General features: G+C 34.3%; 1 protein-coding gene across 4 annotated transcripts in view; it reads right to left on the reverse strand.

The window, feature by feature from the left end:
* LOC133542429 (ubiquitin-conjugating enzyme E2 D3-like) overlaps positions 1-14,579 on the reverse strand; it is a 44,900-nt gene that overhangs the window by 27,202 nt on the left and 3,119 nt on the right. The window contains exons 1-3 of one of the 4 annotated variants that reach the window (XM_061886531.1): positions 14,193-14,345; positions 13,976-14,116; positions 2,426-2,489 (exon numbers count right to left, since the gene is read on the reverse strand). In XM_061886531.1, coding sequence (XP_061742515.1) covers positions 2,426-2,489; positions 13,976-13,999 — 88 coding nt within the window. In that variant the 5' untranslated portion in view covers positions 14,000-14,116; positions 14,193-14,345. Of the gene's footprint in view, positions 1-2,425; positions 2,490-13,975; positions 14,346-14,579 lie in introns of those variants that run through there. The other 3 variants (XM_061886530.1, XM_061886532.1, XM_061886533.1) reach the window with 3 other exon arrangements.

Below are 14,579 nucleotides of genomic sequence, written 5' to 3' on the forward strand. Positions count from 1 at the left end.
GAAACCAGACTATGCGGAATACTACAGAACTCAGCAAACACATTTGGAACCTCAAAGACAATAATGTTGAATATTCAATCCATCCATTTTCTACCGCTTATTCCCTTTTGGGGTTGCGGGGGGCGCTGGCGTCTATCTCAGCTACAATCGGGCGGAAGGCGGGGTACACCCTGGACAAGTCGCCACCTCATCAGTTTAGCTCGGTTGGTAGAGTGGCCGTGCCAGCAACTTGAGGGTTGCAGGTTCGATTCCCGCTTCTGCCAACCTAGTCACTGCCGCTGTGTCCTTGGGCAAGACACTTTACCCACCTGCTTCCAGTGCCAACCACACTGGTTTAAATGTAAAAATTAGATATTGGGTTTCACTATGTAAAGCGCTTTGAGTCACTTGAGAAAAAGCGCTATATAAATATAAATCACTTCACTTCACTTCATCGCAGGGCCAACACAGATAGACAGACAACATTCACACTCACATTTACACGCTAGGGCCAATTTAGTGTTCCCAATCAACCTATCCCCAGGTGCATGTCTTTGGAAGTGGGAGGAAGCCGGAGTACCCGGAGGGAACCCACGCATTCACGGGGAGGACATGCAAACTCCACACAGAAAGATCCCGAGCCTGGATTTGAACCCAGGACTGCGGGACCTTCGTATTTTGAGGCAGACGCACTAACCCCAATAACATGGCAAATTCTTGCATCCAGCACACCTTACAACAGTGGCAATAAAAGATGCAACCTATGCTTGAAAGAGAAACTGTTTATTATATATCATCCAGACCTGTCATCCCTCAACAAGCGCAGTGAAATCATTTCAACATGCCGCCACAGACGGAAACACCTCCTAGGTAACACATGAACCAATCACCACGCCCCTACGCCTGCCTGTACCCACCCACTCTGTGCCCTATATAAACCATTGTATGTGAATGCTTCCATTAAAATCTCCTGATGATTGAGGGAACCCCTCATGAAACAGTTCTGTAAAGATGAAGGAGTCTTGTTATTTTTCCCACACCTACCTATATATAAAAAAATAGGTATTTTGGTCTGTCATTCCGTTGTACATTTTCTTTCCTTTTACGGAAGGTTTTTTGTAGAGAATAAATGATGAAAAAAAACACTTAATTGAACGGTTTAAAAGAAGAGAAAATAAGAAAAAAATTAAAATTTTATTTTGAAACATAGTTTATCTTTAATTTCGACTCTTCTTGTGGGGCGGTATAGCTCGGTTGGTAGAGCAGCCGTGCCAGCAACTTGAGGGTTGCAGGTTCGATTCCCGCTTCCGCCATCCTAGTCACTGCCGTTGTGTCCTTGGGCAAGACACTTTACCCACGTGCTCTCAGTGCCACCCACACTGGTTTAAATGCAACTTAGATATTGGGTTTCACTATGTAAAGCGCTTTGAGTCACTAGAGAAAAGCGCTATATAAATATAATTCACTTCACTTCACTTTAAAATTCAACCGAAAAAAAGAAGAGAAAAACTAGCAAATTTGAATCTTTTTGAAAAAATAAAAAAAATAATTTTATGGAACATCATTAGTCATTTTTCCTGATTAAGATTAATTTTAGAGTTTTGATGACATGTTTTAAATAGGTTGAAATCCAATGTGCACTTTGTTAGAATATATAACAAATTGGACCAAGCTATATTTCTAACAAAGACAAATCATTATTTCTTCTAGATTTTCCAGAACAAATTTTTTTTTAAAGAAATTCAAAAGACTTTGAAATAAGATTTAAATTTTATTCTAAAGATTTTCTAGATTTGCCAGAATATTTTTGGGGAATTTTAATTATAAGTTTGAAGAAATATTTCACAAATATTCTTTGTCGAAAAAACAAAAACTAAAATGAAGAATTAAAATGCATTTATTATTCTTTACAATAAAAAAATAAAAAAAATACTTGAACATTGATTTAAATTGTCAGGAAAGAAGAGGAAGGAATTTAAAAGGTAAAAAAGTTATATGTGTTTAAAAATCCTAAAATCATTTTTAAAGGTTGTATTTTTTCTCTAAAATTGTCTTTCTGAAAGTTCTAAGAAGCAAAGCAAATAAATGAATTTATTTAAACAAGTGAAGACCAAGTCTTTAAAATATTTTCTTGGATTTTCAAATTCTATTTGAGTTTTGTCTCTCTTAGAATCAAAAACGTCGAGCAAAGCGAGACCAGCTTGCTAGTAAATAAATACAATTTAAAAAATAGAAGCAGCTCACTGGTAAGTGCTGCTATTTGAGCTATTTTTAGAACAGGCCAGCGGGCGACTCATCTGGTCCTTACGGGCGACCTGGTGCCCGCGGGCACCACGTTGGTGACCCCTGGTGTAAAGTAATCTATTGTTGCCTTAAACCAATATTGTTTTAAAACATTCCTTCTATGAAATGTTCGACTGGTTTATGAATTAAAAGACCGACTTACTGTCATCACCCACTGGGCCAGCGGAGCACTGTGCTGGGGGGTCACGAGCCAGGTCATGAAGCTCCTAAAAAGCAATAAATTATTATTAAACATTGATATTGTTTTTCATTTGACAGTCACAATGTCTTTCTGTGTTATGGCTTTATGGACTATCAGTGTGGTTTTTTTACAAGACTCAAAAAAACAGATCTCAGGAAGTTTGTTGAAAGAATACATTTACTAGGGTCAGCAAAACTGGCATCCACGACCGGAAGTTGTGTTCTTAACCAAACTAGAGATCTTGGGAACGTGGCGAGTAAAAAAAAATACTTTGGAGAGGAGGCTGGTATTTGCCATAGTCTAAATGATGTGTTGTTGTTGAGTGTCGGTGCTGTCTAGAGCTCGGCAGAGTAACCGTGTAATACTCTTCCATATCAGTAGGTGGCAGTCGGTAGTGTCTGAGATAGATATCTATCGTATATCCATATTCAAGAGTTATTTCTTTTCTCCAGAGTCATATTTGGTCTCTTTTTGGTTGTCCGCTAGTGGCTAAGCAGAACAACAGATAAGTGTATTTGCTCCGCTAGGTGGGAGCGGGGGAGATATTGAAGAAGACAGCGTTTCCGTAATGTTTTCAGATCAACTTCGGCGATGCGAATTGAATGTGTTGTTACATGGGTTGGTCTCCCAAAGCTTTGGAATAAATAGCAAAAATACCTACCCTGTTTCTGGGTTATTTTCTAAAATCAGCTTATGTGTCATCAAAAGAAATTGGGATTGATCAGCAACTTAAATTCCCTGGGAGGGACATCTGGTCCAAACGCAACCGTAGCTAAATGCTTTGTAGATGTCGGAAACAGTGGGAGGCAGGGTGCAGGTAAAATAATGTCTAAACGCTTAAACCAAAAATAAACAAAAGGTGAGTGCCCCTAAGAAAAGGCATTGAAGCTTAGGGATGGTACATGTAGAACGAAAATAAAGCTGAACTGGCTACAATGTACACCCGAACATGACATGACATTCAACAACGTCCCCACAAAGAAGGACAAAAACAACGGAAATATTCTTGATTGCTAAAACAAAGTACCATATTGTTCGGACTATAATTCGCAGTTTTTTTTCATAGTTTGGCCAGGGGTGCGACTTATACTCGGGAGCGACTTATGTGTGAAATTATTAACACATCCATCCATCCATCCATTTTCTACCGCTTATTCCCTTACCGTAAAATATCAAATAATATTATTTAGCTAATTCACGTAATAGACTAGACGTATAAGATTTCATAGGATTTATGGATTAGGAGTGACAGATTGTTTGGTAAAGGTATAGCATGTTCTCTATGTTATAGTTATTAGAATGACTCTTACCATAATATGTTAGGTTAGCATAGCAGTTGGTTATTTATGCCTCATATAACCTACACTTATTCAGCCTGTTGTTCACTATTCTTTATTTATTTTAAATTGCCTTTCAAATGTCTATTGTGTTGGATTTTATCAAATAAATTTCCCCCAAAAATGCGACTTATACATGTTTTTTTCCTTCTTTATTATGTATTTTCGGCCGGAGCGATTTATAAACCATTTTTAAATAGAAATATATTCTAATAATAATGATTTCAAAGCAAGTTATCCATCAAATGGTGCAATGTGGAAGTAGCAATAGATTTCATGGGAAAATTGTGAAACTTACTGTGATTTTTACAGCATTTTTCTCTAAATGAATAACACTACTTTTACTGTAATAAACTGTGACGTCATTTTGGCATTTACAGTAATACACCCAAAAATCTAGTTGTTGATTTGTGTTAAAAAAAAAAAAAAAAAAACACAAGGAAGCTTAGATACCTAAATGTTACTGTAAAATTGCAGTTTTTTATTTACGGTAAAAACTACTAATGTAAATTTCACAATAAAATTCTGGCAAACAAGCTGCCTTCTTTAAACCATAAAAAAAAGCAGTAATGTTTTTCCATTTAAATTAATTCACATTACATTTTGAGGTTTGAGGTTATTTTTTTTTACATTTTAGTTTTCAAAAACGCTACTAATAAGATGCATACAATAATTGTGTAATAGTATTCACTGTTAGAAGCAGCCCTCCGGGGCCAAACATAACTGTGACGTGGCCCTCAGTGAAAACCACTTTGACACCTTTCCAAGCAAGTTATCCAACAAATTGTGCAATGTAAAAGTTGCAACAGATTTCATGGGGAAATTGTGACATTTACTGTGGTTTTTACAGCATTTTTTCCCCTAAATAATAAAAAAAACAAAAACAAAACACACACAGTACTTTTTTTTTTCTTCTTACTTTTAAATACTGTGGTGCCGTTTTGGTATTTACAGTAATACACCGAAAAATCTACAGTTGCTGATTTTCAGTAAAAAAACAAAACAAACCGGCTCAGGGGGCAACATTTTACTGTAAAATTGAAGTTTATTTACAGTAAAAAAAAATTGGGGGACATTTTACAGTAAAATTATGGCAACTGAGCAGCCTTTCATAATCATAAAAACAGCAGTACTGTTTTTCTATTTATTGGCATTTACAGTAATACGCCGAAAAATCTACACTTGCTGATTTTCAGTAAAAATAAACAAAAACAAACAAAATGGCTCAGTTGGCAACATTTTACTGTAAAATTGCAGTTTATTTACAGTAAAACATTTATTTTTGACATTTTACAGTAAAATTATGGCAACTGAGCGGCCTTTTATAATCATAAAAACAGCAGTACTGTTTTTCTATTTATTGGCATTTACAGTAATACGCCGAAAAATCTACACTTGCTGATTTTCAGCAGAAAAACCAAAACTGGCTCAGGTGGCAACATTTTACTGTGAAATTGCAGTTTATTTATTTACAGTAAAACATTTATTTTTGACATTTTACAGTAAAATTATGGCAACTGAGCGGCCTTTTATAATCATAAAAACAGCAGTACTTTTTTTTCCTATTTATTGGCATTTACAGTAATACGACAAAAAATCTACACTTGCTGATTTTCAGTAAAAATAAACAAAAACAAACAAAACGGCTCAGGTGGCAACATTTTACTGTAGAATTGCAGTTTATTTATTTACAGTAAAACATTTATTTTTGACATTTTACAGTAAAATTATGGCAACTGAGCGGCCTTTTATAATCATAAAAACAGCAGTACTTTTTTTTCCTATTTATTGGCATTTACAGTAATACGACAAAAAATCTACACTTGCTGATTTTCAGTAAAAATAAACAAAAACAAACAAAACGGCTCAGGTGGCAACATTTTACTGTAGAATTGCAGTTTATTTATTTACAGTAAAACATTTATTTTTGACATTTTACAGTAAAATTATGGCAACTGAGCGGCCTTTTATAATCATAAAAACAGCAGTACTGTTTTTCTATTTATTGGCATTTACAGTAATACTCCGAAAAATCTACAGTTGCTGATTTTCAGCAGAAAAACCAAAACTGGCTCAGGTGGCAACATTTTACTGTAAAATTGTAGTTTATTTATTTACAGTAAAACATTTATTTTTGACATTTTACAGTAAAATTATGGCAACTGAGCGGCCTTTTATAATCATTAAAACAGCAGTACTGTTTTTCTAAATATTGGCATTTACAGTAATACGCCCAAAAATCTACACTTGCTGATTTTCAGTAAAAATAAACAAAAACAAACAAAATGGCTCAGTTGGCAACATTTTACTGTAGAATTGCAGTTTATTTATTTACAGTAAAACATTTATTTTTGACATTTTACAGTAAAATTATGGTAACTGAGCGGCCTTTTATAATCATAAAAACAGCAGTACTTTTTTTTCCTATTTATTGGCATTTACAGTAATACTCCGAAAAATCTACAGGTACTGATTTTCAGCAAAAAAAACGAAAACTGGCTCAGGTGGCAACATTTTACTGTAAAATTGCAGTTTATTTATTTACAGTAAAACATTTATTTTTGACATTTTACAGTAAAATTATGGTAACTGAGCGGCCTTTTATAATCATAAAAACAGCAGTACTTTTTTTTCCTATTTATTGGCATTTACAGTAATACGCCGAAAAATCTACACTTGCTGATTTTCAGTAAAAATAAACAAAAACAAACAAAATGGCTCAGGTGGCAACATTTTACTGTAAAATTGCAGTTTATTTATTTACAGTAAAACATTTATTTTTGACATTTTACAGTAAAATTATGGCAACTGAGCGGCCTTTTATAATCACAAAAACAGCAGTACTGTTTTTTTCTATTTATTGGCATTTACAGTAATACTCCGAAAAATCTACAGGTACTGATTTTCAGCAAAAAAAACGAAAACTGGCTCAGGTGGCAACATTTTACTGTAAAATTGCAGTTTATTTATTTACAGTAAAACATTTATTTTTGACATTTTACAGTAAAATTATGGCAACTGAGCGGCCTTTTATAATCATAAAAACAGCAGTACTGTTTTTTTCTATTTATTGGCATTTACAGTAATACGCCCAAAAATCTACACTTGCTGATTTTCAGTAAAAATAAACAAAAACAAACAAAATGGCTCAGGTGGCAACATTTTACTGTAAAATTGCAGTCTATTTACAGTAAAAAAAATTTGGGGGACATTTTACAGTAAAATTATGGCAACTGAGCGGCCTTTTATAATCATAAAAACAACAGTACTGTTTTTCTATTTATTGGCATTTACAGTAATACACCGAAAAATCTACACTTGCTGATTTTCAGTAAAAAAAACAAAAACTGGCTCAGGTGGCAACATTTTACTGTAAAATTGCAATTTATTTATGTACAGTAAAACATTTTTTTTTGACAGCAGTACCGTTTTTTTATTTACAGTAATATACACTACATTTTGATAATAGTATCCACTGTAAGAAGCGGCCCTCTGGGGCCAAACATAACTGACGTGGCCCTCAGTGAAAATGACTGACAGCTGTCAAAGCAAGTTATCCAACAAATTGCTCAATTTAAAAGTAGATTTCATGGGAAAATTGTGAAATTTACCATGTTTTTTACAGCATTTTACTCTAAATTATCTAAAAACCCTACTTTTTTTTTTACTGTAAAATATTGTGGTGTTTTGGCATTTACAGCAATACACTGAAAAATCTACTCTTGATTTGCGGTAAAAAAAAAAAGAAGAGGAAATAAAACCTGGCAGCTCAAGTGCCAAAATGTTACTGTAAAATTGCATTTTTTTTACAGTAAAAAAAAAAGGAAAATTTTACAGTAAAATTCTGAGCTGCCTTTAACCATAAAAACGAATTTTACTGTACTAAACAGTCGCGCCATTTTGGCATTTATAGTAGTAATGCACCGAAAAATCTACAGCAGCACTTTGAAAGTTGCAATATATTTCATGAGAAAATTGTGAAATTTACTAGAGTTTTTACAGTATTTTACTCCAAATTATTATTTTTTTTTAAACAGTAAAAATATGGTGGTGTCATTTTGGCATTTACAGTAACACACTGAAAAATCTATAGTTGATTTGCGCCCCAAAAAATAAAAATAAATAAAACCTGGCAGCTTAAGTGCCAAAATGTTACTGTAAAATTGCATTTTTTTTTACAGTAAAAAAACAAAACCAATGAAAATTTTACAGTAAAATTCTGAGCTGCCTTTAACCATAAAAACGTATTTTACTGTACTAAACAGTCGCGCCATTTTGGCATTTATAGTAGTAATGCACCGAAAAATCTACAACAGCACTTTGAAAGTTGCAATATATTTCATGAGAAAATTGTGAAATTTACAAGTTTTTACAGTATTTTACTCCAAATTATTATTATTTTTAAACAGTAAAAATATGGTGGTGTCATTTTGGCATTTACAGTAACACACTGAAAAATCTATAGTTGATTTGCGGCAAAAAAAATAAAAATAAATAAAACCTGGCAGCTCAAGTGCCAAAATGTTACTGTAAAATTGCATTTTTTTTTACAGTAAAAAACAAAACCAATGAAAATTTTACAGTAAAATTCTGAGCTGCCTTTTTTTAACCATAAAAACCTATTTTACTGTACTAAACAGTCGCGCCATTTTGGCATTTATAGTAGTAATACACCGAAAAATCTACAGCAGCACTTTGAAAGTTGCAATAGATTTCATGGGAAAATTGTGAAATTTACTACGGTTTTTACAGTATTTTACTCCAAATTTAAAAAATATATATTATATTTTTTTTAACACTAAAAATATGGTGGTGTCATTTTGGCATTTACAGTAACACACTGAAAAATGTATAGTTGATTTGCGGCAAAAAATAAAAATATATGCCAAAAAAAGTGCCAAAATTTACAGTAAAATTGCTTTTTTAATTTTAATTACAATTAAAAAAAAAACTAATGAAAATTTTACAGTAAAATTCTGGCACCTGAGCTGCCTTTTTTAATACCATAAAAAAGCAGTAACATTAACACTCAATTTTGAGGTGAAATTGTCTCAACCTACCATATTGTTTTGACAAATATATTAACATTTTTTTATTTTTTTTTACTGTAAAATATGGTGGTGTTTTGGCATTTACAGTAATATACTGAAAATCTACTGTTGATTTGCGATTAAAAAAAAAGAAGTGGAAATAAAACCTGACAGCTCAAGTGCCAAAATGTTACGGTAAAATTGCATTTTTTTTTACAGTAAAAAAAAAAATGAAAATTTTACAGTAAAATTCTGAGCTGCCTTTTTTTAACCATAAAAACCTATTTTACTGTACTAAACAGTCGCGCCATTTATAGTAGTAATACACCGGAAAATCTACAGCAGCACTTTGAAAGTTGCAATAGATTTCATGGGAAAATTGTGACATTTACTACAGTTTTTACAGTATTTTACTCCAAATTATTATTATTTTTTAACAGTAAAAATATGGTGGTGTCATTTTGGCATTTACAGTAACACACTGAAAAATCTATAGTTGATTTGCGGCAAAAAAAATAAAAATAAATAAAACCTGGCAGCTCAAGTGCCAAAATGTTACTGTAAAATTGCATTTTTTTTACAGTAAAAAAACAAAACCAATGAAAATTTTACAGTAAAATTCTGAGATGCCTTTTTTTAACCATTAAACCCTATTTTACTGTACTAAACAGTCGCGCCATTTTGGCATTTATAGCAGTAATTCGCCGAAAAATCTACAACAGCACTTTGAAAGTTGCAATAGATTTCATGGGAAAATTGTGAAATTTACTACAGTTTTTACAGTATTTTACTCCAAATTATTATTATTTTTTTAACAGTAAAAATATGGTGGTGTCATTTTGGCATTTACAGTAACAAACTGAAAAATCTATAGTTGATTTGCGGCAAAAAAAAAAAAAAATAAATAAAACCTGGCAGCTCAAGTGCCAAAATGTTACAGTAAAATTGCATTTTTTTTTACAGTAAAAAAACAAAACCAATGAAAATTTTACAGTAAAATTCTGAGCTGCCTTTAACCATAAAAACTTATTTTACTGTACTAAACAGTCGCACCATTTTGGCATTTATAGTAGTAATACACCGAAAAAGCTACAGCAGCACTTTGAAAGTTGCAATAGATTTCATGGGAAAATTGTGAAATTTACTAGTTTTTACAGTATTTTACTCCAAATTATTATTATTTTTTTAACAGTAAAAATATGGTGGTGTCATTTTGGCATTTACAGTAACACACTGAAAAATCTATTAGTTGATTTGCGGCAAAAAATAAAAATATATGCCAAAAAAAAGTGCCAAAATTTACAGTAAAATTGCTTTTTTAATTTTAATTACAATTAAAAAAAAAACTAATGAAAATTTTACAGTAAAATTCTGGCACCTGAGCTGCATTTTTTAATACCAAAAAAAAGCAGTAACATTAACACTCAATTTTGAGGTGAAATTATTTCAACCTACCATATTGTTTTGACAAATATATTAACATATTTTTATTTTTTTTTACTGTAAAATATGGTGGTGTTTTGGCATTTACAGTAATATACTGAAAAATCTACTGTTGATTTGCGATTAAAAAAAAGAAGTGGAAATAAAACCTGGCAGCTCAAGTGCCAAAATGTTACGGTAAAATTGCATTTTTTTTTTTACAGTAAAAAAAAAAATGAAAATGTTACAGTAAAATTCTGAGCTGCCTTTTTTTAACCATAAAAACCTATTTTACTGTACTAAACAGTCGCGCCATTTATAGTAGTAATGCACCGAAAAATCTACAGCAGCACTTTGAAAGTTGCAATAGATTTCATGGGAAAATTGTGACATTTACTACAGTTTTTACAGTATTTTACTCCAAATTATTATTATTTTTTAACAGTAAAAATATGGTGGTGTCATTTTGGCATTTACAGTAACACACTGAAAAATATATAGTTTATTTGCGGCAAAAAAAAATAAAAATAAATAAAACCTGGCAGCTTAAGTGCCAAAATGTTACTGTAAAATAGCATTTTTTTTTACAGTAAAAAAACAAAACCAATGAAAATTTTACAGTTAAAATTCTGAGCTGCCTTTTTTTAACCATAAAAACCTATTTTACTGTACTAAACAGTCGCGCCATTTATAGTAGTAATTCGCCGAAAAATCTACAACAGCACTTTGAAAGTTGCAATAGATTTCATGGGAAAATTGTGACATTTACTACAGTTTTTACAGTATTTTACTCCAAATTATTATTATGTTTTAACAGTAAAAATATGGTGGTGTCATTTTGGCATTTACAGTAACACACTGAAAAATGTATAGTTGATTTGCGGCAAAAAAACCCAAAAAAAAACCTGGCAGCTCAAGTGCCAAATGTTACAGTAAAATTGCTTTTTTTATTTTAATTATAATAAAAAAAACTAATGAAAATTTTACAGTAAAATTCTGGCACCTGAGCTGCCTTTTTTAATACCATAAAAACAGCAGTAACATTAACACTCAATTTTGAGGTGAAATTATTTCAACCTACCTTATTTCTTTGACATTTTAGTTTAAAAAATATATATATTTTCCTACTAAAATGGCCTCAGTGGAAACCACTGACACGTCTGTGTTGAAGAAAGCTGAGACATAAACACACACGCCATTTATTTTTAGGCCCCGTCTGCTATTTTAAAGTCGGCTGGGGGCCGCTGACCCCACCCGGCTTTTTGGTCAACACATTTTCTACGTGTAAGAACGACTTTTAAAGGCCTACTGAAATGAGATGTTCTTATTTAAACGGGGATAGCAGCTGTCATACTTGATCATTTCGCCATATTTTTGCTGAAAGGATTTAGTAGAGAACATCGACGATAAATTTTGCAACTTTTGGTCGCTAATAAAAAAGCCTTGCATGTACCGGAAGTAGCAGACAATGTGAGTGTGACGCCACGGGTTGTGGAGCTCCTCACATTGTTTACAATCATGGCCACCAGCAGCGAGAGCGATTCGGACCGAGAAAGCAACAAATTCCCCATTAATTTGAGCGAAGATTATGAAAGATTTGTGGATGAGGAAAGTTAGAGTGAAGGACTAGAACAGGGGTAGGGAACCTATGGCTCTAGAGCCAGATGTGGCTCTTTTGATGACTACATCTGGCTCTCAGATAAATCATAGCTGATATTGCTAAACAATTAATAATAAACAAATAACAGTAAATAATGAATAATTCCGCTGGCAATCAAAGTGTCAAAAATAACGTTCAAAATATAAAACATTCTCATGCATTTTAATCCATCCATCCAGTTTCTAGCTTCAGATTAACCATGTTATTAAAATGAATAAGAGACTTATTATAAATGTTGGTCTTACTTAAAAATGCACGCAATTAGTTGTATTCAGTCTTAAAAAAAAATATTATACGGCTCTCATGGAAATACTTTTTAAAATATTTGGCTTGTATGGCTCTCTCGGTCAAAAAGGTTCCCGACCCCTGGACTAGAAGAACGAAAAAAAAAGACGAGTGCAGTGGGAGCGATTCAGATGTTATTAGACACATTTACTAGGATAATTCTGGAAAATCCCTTATCTGCTTACTGTGTTACTAGCTTTTTAGTGAGATTATATGGTACCTGAAAGTCGGAGGGGTGTGGTCACGGTTGTGGTGACCACCAGTGTCTCTGAGGGAAGCCACGCAGCTGCACGAGGACGCAAGCTCCGCTCATGTCTAAGGTAAGAGCCGACTTATTACCACAAATTTTTTACTAGCTTTTTTAGTGAGATTATATGGTACCTGAAAGTCGGAGGGGCGTGGCCACGGTTTTGGTGACCGCCAGTGTCTCTGAGGGAAGCCACGCACCTGCATGAGGACGCAAGCTCCGCTCATGTCTAAGGTAAGAGCCGACTTATTACCACATTTTTCCCCCCGAAACCTGCCGGTTGACATGTGGTCGGGAACCATGTTCGCTGGACCCCTCTGTTCCATAGTAAAGCTCCACCGTTACCTTCGGGAATTTTAAACTTGGAAACACCGGCTGTGTTTGTGTTGCTAAAGACGGCCGCAATATACCACGTCCTACCTACAGCTTTCTTCTTTGACGTCTCCATTATTGAACAAATACTGTGGAATTATGCAATTCAACAGACCACTTATACTGTATTTCCATATAGTATGCGCCTGCCTTGAATTACTGCCTCACTTTGCAAAATAATTAGCGTGTGCTTAGTATTACCGGCTGGTCAAACTCGTGACCTCACGAGTGACACTTCCCCTGTCATCGTTTTCAAAATGGAGGCTGATTTCAAAAATTTGAAATCGCATAAAGGAAAGAAGTTTAAGAGCTACTTTAAGGTCCAAGCTTACATCACACTCAAATTTTTACTGCATACCTTTGGTAAGTGCCGGAGTGAGAAGAGGTTTTAAAATAATTGGCGCATGCTTACTTTTACCGCGTGCCTTTGGTAAGCGCCGGAGTGAGAAGAGGTTTTAAAATAATTAGCACATGCTTACTTTTACCGCATGCCTTTGGTAAGCGGAATAGTGAGAAGAGGTTTTAAATTAATTAGCGCCCTGGCGGCAATTCAAGGAAATATAGTAACTTGGATTTAAAAAAAAGGGAATAAGCGGTAGAAAATGGATGGATGGAAATCGGGTTTCGTTATGTAAAGCCCTTTGAGTCACTTGAGAAAAGCGCTATATAAATCTAATTCACTTCACAACATTCCAGAGAGATGTTTCACCGTTGACGTGCAAATAAAAAAAATAAAAAAATACACACTCATGCTGAAACATGACTCACGGTTTCTGGGAACCGCGCATGCGTGGAGCGCGGCGAGCTCTTGCCGAACATATGTGTGTTAATTGTGAAATGTACGCAGTATTTATATAAGCGCCGCCTAGGGCCTCTTTCTGCGAGTTCGACGCCGGCCAGCCGACATTTGTAGTTTTTGACGTCCACGACGCGGTTAAATGACAGTTTTAGCCGCGTTCAGCTAACATTGCTGGCGTTTTTTTTTTGTTTGTGTTGTTTAATTAAACATCGACTAACGTGTTTTACGACATACGAACATGTATTACGACGTACGGGTTGCCAGGGGCGACTTAGCCGGGCTAGCTCGGCGAGCTAGTTAGCCCGGGCTAGGAAGCGAGCTAGCGGGCGCTAAATATCGGCCAAATGTGTCGAACTTACCTTGTTAATCCTTTTCAAAGCCATCCTATCTTGTCGTCGTGGGTCCCGGCGGTGCTGGTGCCAGGATGCTTCGTCGGTTAACTGACGTAAGTGTCAACTCTGCGGCCTTTCTCCCTCGAGCTAGCGCGGTTAGCCTAGGAGCTAAAGTAAGTACGCATGCGCCTATCAAACCCTGTTTTTTTTAAATTAATGTTATTATTACTATTATTAGTTGTACCACAAACCAGCGCGTCGTCTCAGTAGTCTAACCCCTAACTGTGGTTTCCTCGGGGCGGATATGTGTCGCCCGGAGCACGAAGCTGCTGCTGCTGCCGACGTCGTTAGCCGAGTAGCGGGCGTCCGTGTGCGAGCGAGGCTTTATGACGCGGAGGAGGTGCAGCTGCTCGCCCGGATGTCAACTTTTGTTTTTTCTGTTTTTTTTCCCAAAACTTTATTTTGACAACAGTATAATAAAGACTCCTTAATAATTCCAATATCAACAATAAGTATTTTCCTATAATAACAAGAAACATTATTCACATGTGATAATGTGACTAGTATAAATATAGTCTATTATACAGCATTATTCACATGTGAATAACAAATACTGTTTATCATACAGCAT

Source organism: Nerophis ophidion, linkage group LG24 (genome assembly GCF_033978795.1).
Source record: "Nerophis ophidion isolate RoL-2023_Sa linkage group LG24, RoL_Noph_v1.0, whole genome shotgun sequence".
Lineage (NCBI taxonomy): Eukaryota > Metazoa > Chordata > Actinopteri > Syngnathiformes > Syngnathidae > Nerophis > Nerophis ophidion.